This window comes from Psammomys obesus, unplaced genomic scaffold (genome assembly GCF_907164565.1).
Source record: "Psammomys obesus unplaced genomic scaffold, mPsaObe1.curated_primary_1811, whole genome shotgun sequence".
Lineage (NCBI taxonomy): Eukaryota > Metazoa > Chordata > Mammalia > Rodentia > Muridae > Psammomys > Psammomys obesus.
This window is the reverse complement of record NW_026585504.1, coordinates 8,373,829-8,392,091: the sequence shown is the minus strand read 5'-3', so window position 1 is coordinate 8,392,091 and position 18,263 is coordinate 8,373,829. Positions and strand designations below refer to the sequence as shown.

The 18,263-nt window shown below is 45.4% G+C and overlaps 1 protein-coding gene across 1 annotated transcript in view; it reads left to right on the top strand.

Moving 5' to 3' along the window:
- Nucleotides 1–18,263, top strand: part of Acoxl (acyl-CoA oxidase like) — a 187,415-nt gene that overhangs the window by 87,406 nt on the left and 81,746 nt on the right. Inside the window, exon 5 of the mRNA XM_055605271.1 lies at nucleotides 13,049–13,158. Within this exon, the coding sequence (XP_055461246.1) occupies nucleotides 13,049–13,158 (110 nt within the window). The remainder of the gene's footprint in view (nucleotides 1–13,048; nucleotides 13,159–18,263) is intronic.

Here is an 18,263-nt window from a genome sequence, read left to right as displayed (position 1 = left end):
TATCTATCTATCTATCTATCTATCTATCTATCTATCTATCTATCTATGTATCTACCTATCTATCTTCTCTTATCTATCACCTAGCTGTCTATCTATCTACTTACTGTGTATCTATCTCTTACCTATCATCTGTCTATCTATTAACCTTACTCCAATCGCAGAAAGAATTTGGAATTTTTTTTCCTGATAAGTAAGACATAATGAACTGGAACAAAATCCTTGTTTGAAGTTTTGGAATTCCCCTCTATCTGAGGGAGAACACTGTGATAAACCAGAAGGTAATCTCACAGACTCCAGCCCCATGGCTTTGGGTGAGTCCAGTGGCCAGGCAGATGATGTTGAGGAACCCAGCCTCAGGATAAGGGTTCCTGGAATCAGGAGTGAAGGTGGATCAGCTCAATCACATAGCCCATCTAAAAAGCTGAGACCTGGTTGGCAACGGGATATGGGCCAGGTCTCCACTGCTGTGGGTCATGATGCCTGTTTTCCTGGAGGATCAGATGCCTGCCTGCTGGGAAGCCAAGGGTCTGCCTAACCTACAGAGCTGGGGGTGGGGCGGAGAAACAGTTTAAGAACCTTCCCTGAGACCAACCGATAGAAGACATCATAATGTTATTACATTATGGTTAATAATGTAATAACAGCAGAAAAAATAGGAGTAGATAAGAGGTGTGAAATACATGAAATGAGACCAGAGAGCCTCAGAGACCTGGTTAACAGAGACTGTGGGAGCCATGGTGGAGTGGCCAAAACTGTGCCTGGGACCAAGCTACAGACTTCAGAACGGTGCTGTAGCCTGAGCTAGGGTGGTAGCATGAACTCATAGAAAGATATCTCCAACATCTATTTAGGAGCAGGATTGATCCCAGGCAATTCCAAATGTGATCATCATCTCTGGGAATTAGAGAGACTTTGGAACAATTTTAAAAAGCTGACCCAGGTAGTTTGAATAGGCGCTGTTTTTCTCTTTCCAGGCCCATTGACCCGTACACAAAGCTGGCACCCAGTTTTCAAAACCAGATGTTACACTATCTAAATATTTAAAGCTCCCTTCAAGGACTCCATGTGTGCATTTTTGGAGAAAGGGGGCCTTCCAAAGCCAAGCCACTCTTTTATCTTTGCTTCTCTGCTCTCCAGAGAGATCCCTTCATTTTCTACAGACTGTAACAGTTTTGCAGTGAGGTTAATTTTAGCATTGTTGTGCAAGTGATGCCTGTGGGTCCTTGACAAGAATGTGTTAATTGTGTATTTTAATTTTGATGATAATCTAAACAGAAATCATCTAAGTAGGGTATGTCAACCATTAGAATAGCACCCATACAACCAGGAACTCACGTGAACTTCCATCCCAGCCTTTGTGGGTCCCTCCCATCCATGACACCTCCCCTGATCCATGGGATGAACATCCTGAGACATGTAATCAATGCCTAAAGCCATGAGTAGTACATAGAGATCAAGCCTCAGCTATGCTGTTTGCTCCTGGACACTCATCTACAGTGAGATTTCATTTATACACTAGGTTCAATAAGATTGTCTAAAAGTAATAATAGAACAGTGACAAACTTAAGACTGCCTCTAGAACTTTTGAGTTACGATTTTCTGCCGACTTAATCATGGGTAGCTGAAACCTTGAGCAATGTCACTGTGGACTGTAGGATTTGTATCTCTCTGTACCATGTCCCAACAACACCTTGGTTACTTACTAAAAACCAATGAGGGGAGAAAAGATATCGGTTCAATTTAAGAGGAAAAAAAAGTGTTTGTCCTGAGCAAAAGCCCAGGATGGGGGACAGCGTGGTATGCCACTGTAGGAAGGGCTCACAGGCTGAGGAGAGGGGCCTCTCTCCCTGCCGGCAGAGCCAAGAGCAAACCGTGTGGGTTATATCCAGGAGCGCCAAGTTTCTGCCACAGTGCATTCCACCCCTTGCTCTTGGGGCCGCTGATGTGAGCTTCATTGGTGTTTGTAGCACGGCTTGTGTTTAATTTTATTGTTTATAGTTGGACAGATCTATAAACATAAGCTGTTTCTATCTAGTTTTATATTTGAGCACGTTTCAGTAACATAATTAGAAACAAGCTAAGTCAACATCATAGGGGATTATTATTATTATTTTTTCCTTCAGGAAGGTTTCCACATTACTCAAGTTGAAGAGAACTTGAAAGGATTTGTTTTCAGCAGTCTCTTCGCCGTTTATTTATTTATTTTGTCACAGGTTTTAAACTTCGTTTGCTTTTTGTTTTCAGTAATAGAAATTACACGCATGTAACGTCGGGGCTGTGATCAATGGCCAGGACCTGGGTGTGAGGAGGGGACTGACACTTTCGTGAACGTGGGAACCAGATGGCAAGGAGGAACATCCCCACAGGGGAAGCTTGGGCTGGGATGGGGGTGAGCACGAGGAAACTACAACTCGAAAGGGGCTCTCATTTGCTTTGGAGAGTTTAGTCTGGTCCAGTTGCCAGCGGGGCTATCAGTCAGTACACTGCTCTTGGTAATGTGGCTAAACCATCGGAACACTGACCATCCTCCACAGTGAACCCAGGGACAGCTCTCTAGCCCATCTGCCCTCAAGGCTTGACTCTCTTCCCAGGGGTCAGCCTCACTGAACTGACACTGTAGTCATTCCTGGGTCATTTCCTGGGTCTCAAATCAGCCACCTCAAATGTGGGGGAGGACAGAGCCTCAGGAAGTACCTCCTGCTCCCTATGAATCCTTCAGCTAGATTCTGGATTCCTGTGGTTGGTCATAGTGCACGTGACTGAACTTTGACCTTTGGCTGTGCAGAAAGCTGGGGATAAGATGAAGATTTTCTGCCTCTCAATAGGAAAGGGTTTGGATGAAAAATAAAAGTCTGTGGGGTGTGTGGGCACTGCCTCAGCTGTTTGCAGAGCCGGCCTTGAGGTCCTGGGCTGGCTGCCATGCATAAGGTGAACTGGCCAGCCACACTGAGTGCGTTCTTTAAGGTAGAAACAGAACTGGGAACGCTGAAGGGCAGGAGCACACTTCAGGCCCCTCTCACCAGCTGCTGAAGGTTACCTGAAGATAACTAAGCAGCGGTCTCTACCTCCAGGGCCGGGTGGATCCTTTCATAACTGCAGCAGGCGCAGGGGATCAGAATGTAGTGGGGATTTAGATAATCTGAGGTCCCCCTTCTGCTTCCCGGGGCCTGGGAGAGAGCAGCTGCTTAGCTCTCAGTGTTAGCTGTCCTGGGGAATGTGGGTTCAGGCTTTCCAGACTTTCCAGTTTTGTTTTGTTTTGTTTTTTTTTTTTTTTTTTTCCAATGGTGGGCACAGTATTTTTAATGTGGAATGGCTGGCATGGTGTGTGAAACCAAACCTATCCACCAGAAGGGATGCGAGCCATACACATAGCAGTCAGAGGCCCTTGGCTCCCAAACTGATAATTCTCCTGGATGTTTCTACTCTGAACACTAGCTTTTGGCACTAAGGGAAAAGGTTGGTGGGCCCCCTGGGGAGGGCAAAGGACCAGGACTGAGCCTCACAGGTTCCTGTCCTAAGATTCATGAGATTCTCAGGAGATGGCCTCTAGGGACTGTAAGTCCCCTGAATTAGAAGCAATTAGGAGAAGCGACCGATCAGGGGTGCTGCCGGGACAATGCTCACTTAGGCTGGGCAGGCTGGCTCTGGGTTATTCACATTGTGAAATCTCAGGCTTGGCCTTTGCCTAGAAAGTGGGGGCCTCACCTACAGTATGCAGAGGACTGTATGCATGTGCATTGTAGCCTGCGTTGCCATGGATTCCTGGGTGCACAGCATGTGTGCAGCTACCTTTTGTGGCCACCCTGTGCGTATAAGCTCCATTAGTACACCAGCCCTTCTCTGTGTGTGGCCCTGCTGTGACAGTGGAAGAGATGAACCACGTGCTGTGCCAGGACTCATACTGTATGTATGTCCCGTGTATGTGAGGCGTGGAAGAGGAAAAGGGGGAAGGAAGGAGAAGACTAAGGAGGAAGAGGCCTGTCTGTCCTCCACCGCCACACAGCACCTCCCACAGACCCGCACGCATAAAGGCGTCAGATCATAACTGCCATGCTCCGCTTAGACAGTCTATACCAGAAGCTCCATCAGCAAACATCAAAGGTGCTTTCCCAGCAGCCATTCTGCCCACTGAGGTGTCCTTCCCACAGCTCTGGAGGTTGTATTTTCTGCCCTGCCCTGATGAGGTCAGGTGGTGCCTCTCTATGCCTATGTTGCTGTGGGGGTCACCTGTCACCTTCATGCCTACTGTGGAGCTCTGTCTCTGCCATCTGCCCAGTACTCCCCTGCTCCTGTGTTTCATATGAATGCTGCTATCTGCCACTATGCCCGTCCCATAGTGCAGGTGTGTATAGAATTATTAAAAATTCTGGTTCAAGTTTCAACCCTTACATTTCCTGGCTCTGAGACCCTGGCAACCTGCTCGAGTTGTCTTATCTAGACAATCAATACCCATTATTTAATGTGTTTTCTACCTAAATAGTTTAGAGCAGAGCCTGGGTAGATGCTCAGAGGAGAAGGCTGTTGTCATTGTGTAGCATAAACCGTTAAGGAAGGGAGAGAGGGAGGGTAGAAGGGAGGAAGTGAGGAAGGAAGGGAAGGAGGAAGGCTCTATGCACGTTAAGCTCATATCAGCTCTCTGGCTTCTGTGAGGTTCCCACTGGTCCTGACAGTGAAAGGGTCTGCTTCTCCATTCCTTGAGCCCTATCAGGCCGTCAGGACCTTGCTAGTTCATTGTGGCCTTGCTGGTGTCACCAGTCCAGTGTGCACATTGCTGACCTCTCAGTTTCACACAGAAGCTCCTGAGACATAAAACAGCAGGTACCGTGCACATGGTAGGTGCGTTATAAATGTGGTGGACTGAAGAAAGAACACCATTACGATGGAACTCATTTAGTCAAGAAGAAAGAGAATATAAGGTAAATTGGGCCCAGACTTAGCTAAAAATAACAAAAACCTCATCACTCACATTCTATTGAAATGTGCATTTTTGCTGGACCTAAAACATCCACTTCTCTATGCTTGAAAAGTCGAGTACACGTTTAAGGGCCAGGAATTATTCAGAATGTCACAGCGGTCGGCTTGCACGTTAACTTCACATAACTTTATCTGGCCTCTCCTTAGCTCCCTCCTTCCTTCCCTTTCTTCCTTCTCCCCCTCTTACTGTTTCCCTCCTCTTTCCCTACCCTGTCTCTTCTCACCAGAGGATTCAGAATGTTCTCAAAGAAGTCTTGCCTGGGTGGGTTATCCTGCATCTAAGAGAAGCAGATGGCTGTGGTGTCTGATGAAGAATCGCACATGCTTGCTCTATTCTGACCTTCACACGCTGAGGTGACCCCCGAGCTGCACTTTAGGAATCCGGGGTTGCTGCTACAGCAGAGAGAAATGTAGACGTTCAGATCCATGTGCGTTCTGAGTGAGGACTCGTGATGTTTTGGCGTACACGCCACACAGGAGTTGTGTGTCCAACTGTTAAGGACCCCGCTTGGTTTTCTGCTCTCCTGTCACCATCCAGAAGTTAGGAACGGACTCCTTGTTATTTTGTGCCTGCAGCCAGATTTGGGCCTCGGAGGTGGCAAGGGCCACCGCTTTGTAGGACCCGATTGCCATGCACAGAGCAGCACCAGGTGCAGCCCCTCCGCCTTCTCTCCCTTCTGGGGTGATTATCTAGAAGTTTCTCCCTAGAGTCGTATTTTCCTATTCTCGCTGGCTCAAATGTTTCTGCCTTGGCAGCAAATCCTCCCTGTTAGACTTCTTAATCCAAGTTCACTGTACCTGGCAAGAGCCAGTGAAGTCTTCAGCATGTGGAAATGAGAAGTTGCTCCATAGATGCCTTGAAAAGTGATTTGACATTAAAAAAAAAAAAAAAAACCCTTTTGTTGGTGTTACACAATCGGTGTTTCAGGATGTATGTGATATTTATTATAAATGTGTGTTTCGCATGTCAGCTTTCTGTACAGTCACTCACACCCGTAGTCTTCAGTGCTGGCTACAGATTAGCTTAGTCCCTCCTGTAGATGGGTCCTGTTTTTAAAGAAAAACTGATTTCTTCCCTGACTATTCAGTCATTCTCAAGTTCTAAGAAAGGATCCTTGAACAGGCATGAAGAAACCAGGGTACTCATATTTGGAACCAGACGGCTGTGCCAGTCCCCAGACAGGATCTGTATTACCACCTCCTTAAGGAGAGTTGGTATAAGGACAGAGCTAGACTTGGATAAAGATGTAACCGCTTGTATTAGAAAATGTCATTCTTATAAAAGAATGTATCTTAAATAATAAAATCTCTACTATAAATAAAACCCTGATGAATAGGTATGCTGCGGAATTGCCTCGTTTTGAGAAGCACTAAGGTTATATGTGAGGTCACTTTCCAAGGCGGTTTAGGTGACGGCTAGACAGAATCTCTATTATTTTTGTCACTTCTTGTGACTCTGTGATGGTTTTAAAATGGGAAGTCGCACAAATAGTGTGCATATGATAAAAACATAAGACGTGGTCTATTGTAGTGTATTCAGGAATGTATCTCAGAGGTGGAAAAGCTCATCTTTGCCGCATGCCCAGCTATGCCGTCCGGCCTATGTTGGCCTCATCTGTTATTTTGTTTGATGAAGTATTGTATCTAGAGACTGTAGTCCCAAATCTCAGTGGCTGAGAGCTTCTATCACTAATCTGGGGGGTCAAGCTTGGCCAGCTACTAAATTGGATTTGAGCAGCATCTATATCAAAACACACCTGGGTGTGGTTGTGAGGTTTTACCAAGAGTGAAGGCCCTTGACTGTACCATTGGGTAGGCCAGGAGCCCAGATGGAATGACAAGGGGAAAGGAGAAGGACAGCTGGGGAGATACCCTCTGCCTCTGCTTTCTGGCCACCCTGGTGCCTGTGGCTCAGCCCTACTCTGCCCTCCATGCTATGAAACTGTGAACCCAAACGGATCCTTCCATTACGCTGTTTTGTTGCATACTTGCCACAGGGACCAGGGTGGCCTGGTCTACCAACACCTGGACTTTTGCCAGGGCGGCATCAGCAGCGCAGAATAACCCATTTGAGAAGTGTACCGATTTGTCATGACCCAGAAGAGAAGCAGAGACCCCAAGCGGGTCACCTGCTTTTGTGGCACTAGCCAGGGGCCAGTTTCTCCCTATGCTCTTAAATTTAGCAGGAAGAAGTTGATCGTTATATCATTCTAATTTTGTTCTAATTAGGGTGACTTAATAGTCTCAATTTAAGTTGCGACAGAGCTAGAGAGTGTCTCTCTGAGGGGCTGGAGACAGGAAGTGAGGATAGGAAGGGAACTTGCCCCTTCACTTACTCAAGAAATGGCTTCTCTGCTCCTGTTTGGTGTTCCTTATCTGCTGGTGAGGGACAAACATTTCTGCCCTCCTGGTACCTATGTTCAGGCAGCACAGAGGAGACGACACAGCAGTCAACATGTGCTCAGCTCCTTGGTGGCAATAAATCCAGGGAGAACTGGGGGGGGGGGCGGGAATCAGAAACAGCAATTGTTTAATGGGTGGAATGATGTTGGTTTTGGAACTAGAGGGAGATGGAGTTGGAACAATCATAAATTAAATAGATTTGCGAAAACAAAAACTGTAAATGTTAGTCTTGATACATTGGTGAAACTGAGCTTTGTCTTCTGGGTCATTTTAATTTTATTTCCAGCTAGAGTTAGTTGGCAATGTTTTATTTTCACACTTATTTTATATAGCTGTAGATGTCGTTAAAATGTTTATGTTATTTGACCCCATAATGGTTCCCAAGCCCATTGGACTTAACACGTTCTGCTCCTTATTGCATTTCACCCGCCTTTGACCCTAAGATAAAACCTTGGGCCATGTAGTCGATCTAAAGACATAACTTAATTTTTTTTTTGGTATTTATTTGTTTCTATTTAATGTATTATTGTACAGAGGTGTTTTGGTTGTTGCATGTCTTTCTGTGTGTATATACCCAAGGGGACCAAAAGAGGGTGTTGAATGCCCTGGAACTGGAGTTACAGAAGGTTGTGAATTGGCCATATAGATGCTGGGAATCAAACCCGTGTCCTCTGGAAAAGCAGCCAATGTTCTTTACCACTGAGCATCTCTCCTAAAAATATAAACTTAAAGTTTCAAGGCAACACTTCAAGGAACTAAACAAAAATGTAATGTCCTTGCTCAGCTCCAGGGACTTGGCTTGAGAAGGAGCTGTGAGTGAATAAAGAAATAATAGACACACAGACAGAAATCCTGCTTTTGGGTGGACTGGGCTCTCTGCTGGAGAAACTGCAACCTGCAAACTCAGCATGTTCATTGTGTAGAGTTGAACAGGGAGACAGGGTTATTGCATACAGATAAACAAGGAGTCTGGGTTTATTATATGCAGCGGGATCAAGGAGGTAGATTTGGCTAACCTCAGCAGAAGCAGTCCCTATAGGAGAGCAGTCTTCAGGCCATAAACCATGGTGGGGTCGGGGAAGCTACGGTGGCTATTTTGTGCCCACACTATCAACATTTGCATTCACACCCCAAAGGAAGGCTTTTGCATTTTGCCAAACCCCATCCTGACGGGGAAGGCTTTCTGTTTTCCCACGGATCTGAGGCTGTGAGGTCCTCAGCATGGCCGTGCCTATGTCTACAGCATACATTTATTCAGGGTTCCACACACTCAGGGCTTCCTCTGCTTCCTGAGAGAAAATTAGGAGGTCACAGGACAACTTGTAGCAACTGCTTTTCTCCTTGGACCATGCAGGGAACTAAACTCAGGTCGTCAGGCTTGGCAATAAGCGCCTGGTTTTAGTGGAAGTTTTGGTGTCTTTAAAAGCTCAGTTATGTTATGTAAATATGCTTGTGTTTTAATCCCAAGTGTGGGGTATGGGACTGCCTTAGTTTATCCACAGCTGATAACAGCCTCCTGCAGTTTAGAGAGAGTCATGATCTTTGCCAATTGCTGTTAGTTTAATTCTGAGGACTCTGAGAGGGTATAAATGCCAGTGCCCAGGGAGAAAAAAGATCACCTTGAGGACACAGACAGAGCGAGAGAAGAAGGTTTCTGTTTCTGCCGGAATGCTGGATAGCCTGACAGCTGAGATTGATATTTTCCCAAAGAACCCGACTTCCCTAATCAGAAGGAACTAAGTCTTAAAAAGTCTTTGCCCCATCTCCCCACTAAGTTTCTTTCTCTCCTACCTAGGGTTGGGGGGTTGGAAGGGAGGTAGAGGCTTATGGAACCCCAAATAAACTAAAGTTTAAAAAGTAGCACCTACAAGCGGCACCCAGACATAGGGCTTGGAATAATGCAAAATCTGGTTTCGAATGCTGTAGAGGAGACGGAAGAGTACAAAGAGATAATAAACTGTTTCAGGATGTCAGCAAAAGGTTTACTGTGACTGCTGCCACTGGGTTCTCTCCCACTTTGCTCCCAGAGGGGATTTTCCATTTTTGCTTAGTCTTCTTCCTGGATTCTATTTCAAAAAAGTTTGGGAGAATAGTTGAAGAATTGGAAAAGTTTCGAGTGGATATAGAAGGATATGAGAGTTACCATGTTATAGAAGAAAATACTGATCCAAAAAGTGCTTTGATACTCTCCTTTTAAGAAAGCAACAAGTCTCACTCATATTAGTGAAAAGGCCTTTTTTTTTTTCTTTTCAGACTAAAAGGGGGAGATGTAGTGGAAGATTTGATGTCTTTAAAAACTCAGTTATGTTATGTAAACAAGTTTTTGTTTTAATCCCAAGTGTGGGATATGGAACTGCTTTCAGTTTATCCGCAGCTGATAATTGCCTCTTTCAGCTTGAGAAGGGAGCATGGTCTTTGCCAGCTGGTAACAGCCGCAGGCAGTTCGGAGAGGCGTAGTCTTTGCCAACTGCAGATAGTTTAATTCTGAGGACTCTGGAGAGGGAATAAATACCAGGGCCCAGAGAGAAAGTCAGGGGCTCTGAGGAAGAAGGCTGCTGGTGCCCCCCCCCCCCCCCCCGCTGCTCCTGGTTGCTGTTATTGCGGTTTGGTGATAAAAAGCTGGAGATACCCTGAAACAAAGATTGGGCTTGGCCCAGGGAACCCAATGACCCTAATTACTGGGAAGTAGCTAAAGAGAACTATGCCCCCTCTCCCCACTAACCATCTTTTTCTATTACCTGATGTTGGGGTATTGGAAGGTATTGGAGTGGAGAAGGGAGGAAGAGGTATAGGAAATGCAAATAGAGTAAAATGAAGCCACTACGCCTGGTATCATACACCAGTGCTAACAAGGCTCCCCCAGAGCCGCTACCACCGCCACCAAATTCTCGGAGACCCTTCAGTCTCACTCCCGGAGCAGTTCAGTTTTCCCTAAGAACCCCAGGTGTTCATATGCAGAAGGATTTCGTGTTGGCGATCAAAAAAAGGAAGGTGCTTGGAACTCACTCTGGCATGTCCTCAGAAAATTAGGAATAGTGCTACCTCAAGACCCAGCTATAACACCCCTGGACATATACCTGAAAGATGTTCCAGCATACAACGTTTGCTCAACTATGTTCATAGCAGCTTTATTCATAATAGCCAGAATCTGGAAACAACCTAGATGAGCCTCAACCAAAGAATGGATAAGAAAATTGTGGTACATTTATACAATGGAATACTACTTGGCTATTAAAAACAAGGAAATCATGAAATTTGCAGGCAAATGGATGGAGATAGAAAAGATCATCCTGAGTGAGGTAACCCAGAACCGGAAAGACACACATGGTATATAATCACTTGTAAACAGATATTAGTCATATAATACAGGATAAACATACTACAATCCACAGACCTAAAGAAGCTAAGTAACAAGGAAGACACTAAGGAGGATGCTTAATTCTCATTCAGAAGGCAAATAAAATAGAATAGCAGCTGAAGAGAGGGGACAGGATGGGAACCTACCATAGATGTCCTCTGAAAGACTCTACCCAACAGGGGATGGAAGCAGATGCTAAGACTCACAGCCAAACTCTGGGCAGAGTGCAGGGAGTCTTATGGAAGAGTGGGCAGATAGAAAGACCTGGAGGGGGATGGAGCTCCACAAGGAGACCAACAAAGCCAACAAATCTGGGCCCAGGAGGGCCTCAGACACTGATGCACCAACCAAGTACTATGCATGGAGAGGACCTAGACCCCCTGCTCAGATATAGCCCATAGGCAGCTCAATCTCCATGTGGGTTCCCTTGTATGGGGAATAGGTGCTGTCTCTGACATGGACTCTGTTGTCTCCTCTTTGATCACTTCCCTCTGGCAGGACAGCCTTGCCAGGCCATAGAGGAAGAGGATCCAGACAGTCCTGATGAGACTTGGTAGCTTAAGGTCGGATAGTAGGGGAGGAGGGCTCCCCCTTTCTGTGGTCTAGGGAAGGGAGATGGGGGGAAGAGGAGGGATGGTGGGACCAGGAGGAGATGAGGGAGGGGCTACAGCTGGGATATAAAGCGAATACATTATAAAAAATAAAAAATTTTAAAAAGGAAGGTGCTATCTCTCTGAATATGTTGATATAAAGATCAAGGGCTAGGAAGATAGTTCAGAGTACAAAATGCATACCGTGTAAGCATGAAGAACCTGTGTTCAGATCTCTCATATAAAAATTGGGTGTGGCTCTGTGCATCTTTAACTATAGCACTGGGGGAGTAGAGACAGGAAGATCCTAGGGGCTCACCGGCCGGCCAGCCTGCTCAAAATGTTGAGCTCCAAGTTCAATGAGGAGCTCTGTCACAAAACACAAAATCAACCAAACAAACAATAAGGTGGAGAAGAACAGAAGAGGACCCCTGATGTTGCTTCTGACCTCCATAGTCCCACACTTAGGTGAATGTACCTACACACACACACACACACACACACACACACACACACACACACGGAGACCACTAATTGAGATTAGGCTTATTATAGCAGTGTACAATTAGAAGCAACTTAAATATCCCGCTGAGCGGAAATGTTTAATTAGTTATGATTTGTCCAAACGGAATATTACACGGACATCAGACATGTAAGTAGATGCCTATGTCACAGTGAAAATGAGGGAATCACTTATGATACTACTGTGAATGACAGCAAAGACCACATGCATATAATCCACGTAAAAAGCATTTTAGAAATGCAGGGTCTGGGATGCAGTCCTGTAATCAAGGCACTAGAGGATTGTGGGGCTGAGACCAGCCTGAGAAACTTAGTAAGATCCTTCCTTAAAGAAGGTAAAAACAAAAGAAAATATATATATTGGTTTTGGGACTGCGGAGATGGCTCAAAGAGTAAAGTGCTTAGAAAGAGAGAGAGAGATTATTGTTTTGCTATTGTAAAATAATGAAGAAAATGTTCTGAAACTGATAGCTGAAGAAAAGATGAGTTGGCCTATTGGCTTAGTGCCCTGATGGGCATTTGTCGGTGTGTGACTGACTGTCAGCAGGGCATCCTGAGCGTAGGCAATATGGTTCATGGCTCAGCTGGTTTTGCTCAGGCTCACTCTTGCTACAAGGGCTTGGTCACTGGCAGGGTGGGCTGAGTTACATCACTCACACATCAAGTGCTGGCTGTGTACCAGCTGCTGAGCCCCTCTTGTGGATCCACAGGTGTCTTTGAACATATCTGCAACAGTATTCAGTGTTTTGAAACAAAATTATAACCTTAAAGTCACTGGAGCGGTGGATATTGATAGATTGCTTTGTTTGAGTATTTTAATAGTATTCCCCAAAGGCCTAATCAGCCAGAAAATGTCAAAGGCAGAAAAGGGAATAGGCCACGTCTGGGCCATGGATGCAAGCAGATTTCATGTGATGCAATGACTAAGACGGTTGGCCTCAAGGCTAGTGTGAAAGGCTGACAGAAGCCAAGGGAGGAAGCAGTTCTTCCGAGTCGGGATTCAGCCACGGGAAGGATCAGTGGTCTGGTAAGTGCCACATATCTACCATGGGGTAGGAGGCCCCCAGAAGGATGGGGTCTTCAGCTTCTTTCTTCCCAAGGAGTTTGCTAATGGCAAGTAGGCTTAATCTGGCTGCAGCATTTGCGGACAGTGACAGGTCCTACACCCGTGAGACACTGATGTGTGATGAACTCTGTGCAGGTCGTGGCCCGGGAGCTGCTGGCCCAGTACAGCAAGCAGCATAAGAAAAAGCCGCTCCTGGGTCTGATCCAGGGCTGGACTGAAACTGCCAGCGACAAGCTGAGAACCAGGTACGTGCTGCCCAAATATCATCCTCACCTCCCTAGGAGTTTTACTCTCAGCCTGTTTATAGAGCCCCGACATGGCCAGCTCGCACTTGTTTGACAGATTTCGTGTCTGATGTACGCATCAGCAGCAGGGAACATAAATAATCAGGGCCGCGTGCCCACCATCCAGCTTACGACCTAAAATATTCCAGACTTTGCGGTTTCTCCCAAGTTTCTTCTTCATTAAGTATTCTGTGAGTTTAAATCTTAAAACTTCATGAGGCAGGTTCTTGTTTCCATTTGACAGGTGGAGAAACTGAGGCACAAAAGCTAAGTATTTTGACGTATTCTGTAATTTTCTGTTTTCACCTGAGATTTTGTTACTTTGGTTTGTCTCAGTTATATAAGTAGCCAGGAAGCTTCAACACAACATGTCACGAGAGTTCTGCATTTGTAAACGCCACAATTTGACTGTATTATTCACATCTCCAGCTTTGATCGATACTTGAGTTGTGTTCAACATTTTGATATTTTGTGCAAACTGGTAAAACAACGTGTTCATGTTTTCTGGGGAGCATGGGGAGGGTCAAGCTTTCCAACTCGAGGCCAAATGTACATTCTATGATGCCACTGACATCCACAGAGTGAACCTACCCTTCAGGCACAACTGAAGCCAAACCCAAGCATTAGCCTGTCCTGTCCTGTCCTGTGCTCACATGCTCGCTGGTGCTAAAAGAAAATTAAGGAATATTGACCTCAGTCCTTCAAGCTGATTTCATAGCTCATAAATGACTTGTAATCCATTGTTTGAAAGACACTCTCGTAGGGCCTGTTACCTGTGTTGTTGCTCTGTTGTGGGTTATGTTTAACGTCATTAGATGGCTCCAAACAGTTTTCATGCTACAGTCTCGACCAGCAGCATGCAGATTTAGATTTTGGCTTCCTTGGGCCACACAGTCACCTACAATGTTCACACTTAAGAACCATCACGCAGTCAAGGTTTAAAAATTCATCCTCAAAAACCAACCAACCAACCAACCAAAAAAAAAAAAACCTCCTCATGTTTTTGATTTTATATCAGGCTCACAAACATCTTTACTCTAGCTCCGGAGGCCCTCTTTGGGCACTACACTCCCATGTGTGTGCCCACACGGAGCCACGTATACATGTACCAGCACAATGCAGACATGCACACACAGGCACATGCACACACACACTAATACATATAATAAAATTTAAGAAAAAAAAATGTTGTTTTCTGAGAGACACAATTGCCTAAAAAAAAAAATCTCCATTTATTATTTTAGTGCACATTTGTTATAAATGCGTTAAAAATTTTGTCCCATAAATTTTCTGTACCTGTGAAAATTATGTGACATTTCTTCTTTATTCTCTCAATTCGATACACCTTTGTAAAAATTCTTACATTTATTGTGTGCGTGTGTGTAGGCATGTGTGAACCATCGCACATGTGTGGAGGTCAGAGGACAGTTAACAGGAGTGGGTTCTTGACTCCTGCCCTGTGAGTTCTGGGGGTAGAACCTGGCGCACCAGTCTTGGCAGGGGGAACCATCTAGGTTGTTCTTTCTTATTTTTATATGCCTCTGCTTCAGACCCATGTCATGGTTTTACTGATGAGCTGTTTAGGGCGAACTTCTTATTTGTTAGAAGAAGCCAATCGATGATTTGAAAAGGAGCCGAGCTTGGGAGAATATTCAAAACCTCGAGGGGGCCCACTGGTTTCAGGACTGTTAAAGCTTATTCTTCCTGGGTCACTTCTGTAAGCTCCGCCTCCTGCTGTGTCCCCTTTGTCCTTCTGCATGTGTCTCTCCTGGAGTCTCTGTGCTCTACTGCTGTGGTTCAGTCTCCCCAGAGCTTAATCGGGTCTAGTCGTGTTTTAGGTAACCGCAGTTTCCTTTGTTGCTCCTCCGTCAGCTTACCACAGTGTAGAACCCCCTGAGAGGGAATCTCAACCAGGAATCATCCACGCCTGTGACAGACTGTCCTTATTGGCATCAGCTGAAGTGGGAAGAGCCACCCCGATTGTGGGCAATGCCATTTCCCGGGCTGGGCTCTGGACAGAAGGAGAAGGCGGGCAGGGTGAGCGCTGTGAGCATGCTCTCTGCGCGTCGCTGTGCACGTGACCTGCCCAGCTTCCTGACACTAATTCCCAATACCTTGACTTCCTGGAAGACACAGACTATACCCTGGGATTGAACCAAATAAACCTTTCTCCCTGAAGTCGCTTTTGTCTAAGTATTTTACCACAGCAACAGGAAATGGAATGAAGACACCTCTTTTCTGTTTTATTGTTTTATGCCCATAAATGTTATTTTTTTTTTAAATTCTACTGTGGGAGAGCTCACAGTATTTTTAACTTCTCACCTTTATTTCGAAACTAATTATTGCTCTCTATAACCCAAATATATTGAATCAATTAAAAAAAAAACCTATTCAAAAATGCAATCTTATGATCCTGACTAAACACATGGAGGAGGGGGCTGGAGAAATGGCTCAGTGATGAAGAGCACCTGCTGCTCTTGCCGAAGACCTGGGTTCAATTCCCAGCATCCACATGGCAGCTCACAACCATCTGCAACTCCACTTTCAGGGGACACAGAGTCCTCTTTTGGCCTCTGAGGGTCAATAACGCACACATACATACGTGTAGCCGAAACTTTATCCATAGAAAATAAATAAAATCTAGTTCGTAAAAACACCACAGAATATACAGTAAATGATACATTGTACGCTGATAACCACTGGGGTGAAGCGAACTGTACAGATCTATAGCCAGGCTCTTTGTTTCTGCTCTTTCTGTTTTGTTTTTGTTTTTTCAAACTGTAGTTTATTTTAAAGCTTGCGTTGCTTTAATGAAATCCCTCTTTATTTTAAAGCTTGCGTTGCTTTAATGAAATCTCTCTTGCTTTTTATGTCTCCATTTGTCCTCGCACGCTCTAGGAAGCCAGCGACTCTCTTTTAGCATTAAGAACACCCCTAAGGGTTTTGTAGGTTTACTGGTTTGACTGTTTTCCAACAAGGAGTCGAGCAGAGACTGCAGTTCCCTGGCAGCATGAGTCTCATCCTTTCAGGAACCTTTGTCACAGCTTGCTGCAAATCATCCACTCTTTGGTTTGCTTTCCAGGCAGCAGAGCAAGCCTTGTTTCTCTCACTGGAACATCATGCTCTCAACACATGCACACTCATATCCCTCTGCAAATTTCCCAGGATAGGCTCGAGTTGTGCCAAGGCAGCATTCCAAATGTAAATATTTGGAAAGTGCTAGCCCACTTTTATTATTATTATTATCATTTTTTGTCTCAGTTATTAGCCTCTGTGGTGGTTTGGATGCAAATGACCACATAGGCTCATATGTTTGGACGCTTGGTCCCCAAGCGTGGAACTATTGGGAACTATTTGGGAAGGATTAGGAGGTGTATGTAGCCTTGTTGGAGGAGGTGTCAGTAGGGGTAGGCTTTGAGGTTTCAAAAGCCCATACCATTCCTAGTTAGCTTTCTCCGCCTGGCAGTTACATCTCAAGATGTAAGCTTCCAGTTACTGCTTCAACACAGCGCCTGCCTGCCTGCCCGCTGCCATGATCCCCACAGTGATGGTTGTGGACTCTAAACCCCTGAAATTGTAAGCCCCAAATAAACTCTCTCTTCCATAAGTTGTCTTGGCCATGGCGTCTCTTCACAGCAATGGAAAGGAAACTAAAACAACCTCTAGCCCAGTTCACCGCTCTCTCCCACAAAGCCAGGATTTACTCATTCCGGATGTTGGTGCTTAGTCACTTATATCCCACACTTCGGTCTTTTAAGAAAAGCTATTGCCACCAACACATTTCCAGCACTCCCTCTGTTCCAGACACGACTCTGCACATAGGTGAGATGCAGCAGTAGCTGGACTCTGCTCTCACGGGACTCACACTCACACGGAGCAGGCTGAATCCAGTCTTAGTGACAGTGCCCAAGGGAAGTCCCAGGAACAGGGGTAGGGTGAGGTGGGGTGCACAGAAAGAAGGGCTGAGAACTTCCTGAGAGTCTGAGGTTTCTCCAAGCAGGAAGCCGTTCCTTTGGACTTTAGAGGATCTAGGCACAGTTCAGAAAGGCTTCATGAGACTGGGGTGTGAGGAAAGGTCACCAGGGGTGGGCTTTGGGGTTTCAAAGAGACTGGGGTGAATGGAGGTGAGTCTGAGAGGGGGTTGTTCCTGGCTCGATCCAGGAAGCTCTGCCTCCCACCTTCCTGCCGCTGTTACTCTGACTGCTCAGTCAGTCTAGAAGGTCCACAGAGGCCTCTCTGGGCATTGGGGAGAGTCAAGATTCTGCCTCACAGCAGAACATCATCCATATCATGCTGTGAAAATTTTCAGATATGCAGCCAAATTTGAAGGAGTCGAGGGCAAGCATTTATGTAGTCACCTCCCATGGAGAGGCGTCCATGGAAAATCTGCTGTGAGCATGCAGCACTGTTCATGCTAAATCTCTATCACATGTACAGCGTGTCACTTGACAACAGAGAGTTCTGAAAAGTGAGACAGGTTGTTTTGTAGTGGGAACATCATGGAATGCAGGTCACAGATCTGGACAGCATAGGCCCGTGCTCATCCCAGACTCTTGAGGAAATCACAGGGTACAGGTGTACACGGCCATTGTTGGTGAAACATGGCACATTGCTTAACTTTTTTACATTATATGCTAAAATAAGGTTAAATTACAGCATCGTTGTTTATTATATAGCATTAGATTTTATACCTATTCGCTTATACTGTACTTTTTTTTATATGAGAAACTGTGAGAGCTTTCCAGAGTGGGTTTGACCATTTGACACTTTGGTGAGTAGATATGAGCATTCTGGTGTCTTCGTGTCCTTGGCAACATTTGACATAATATATTTAATTTTGAACAGGCTGTTGGATGTAGCATGCCATTCACTCTGGTCGCTTTAAATTGTCATCGTATAGCATTAAATGTTGTGCCTATTTGCTTATAGTCTACTTTTACATGACTGGCAGACAGCACAGTAAGGTGGCTCATAGCAATATCTGCACAACAAAAAAGTCCTATGCTGTGCTGTGACCTTCCTTCCTTCCTTCCTTCCTTCCTTCCTTCCTTCCTTCCTTCCTTCCT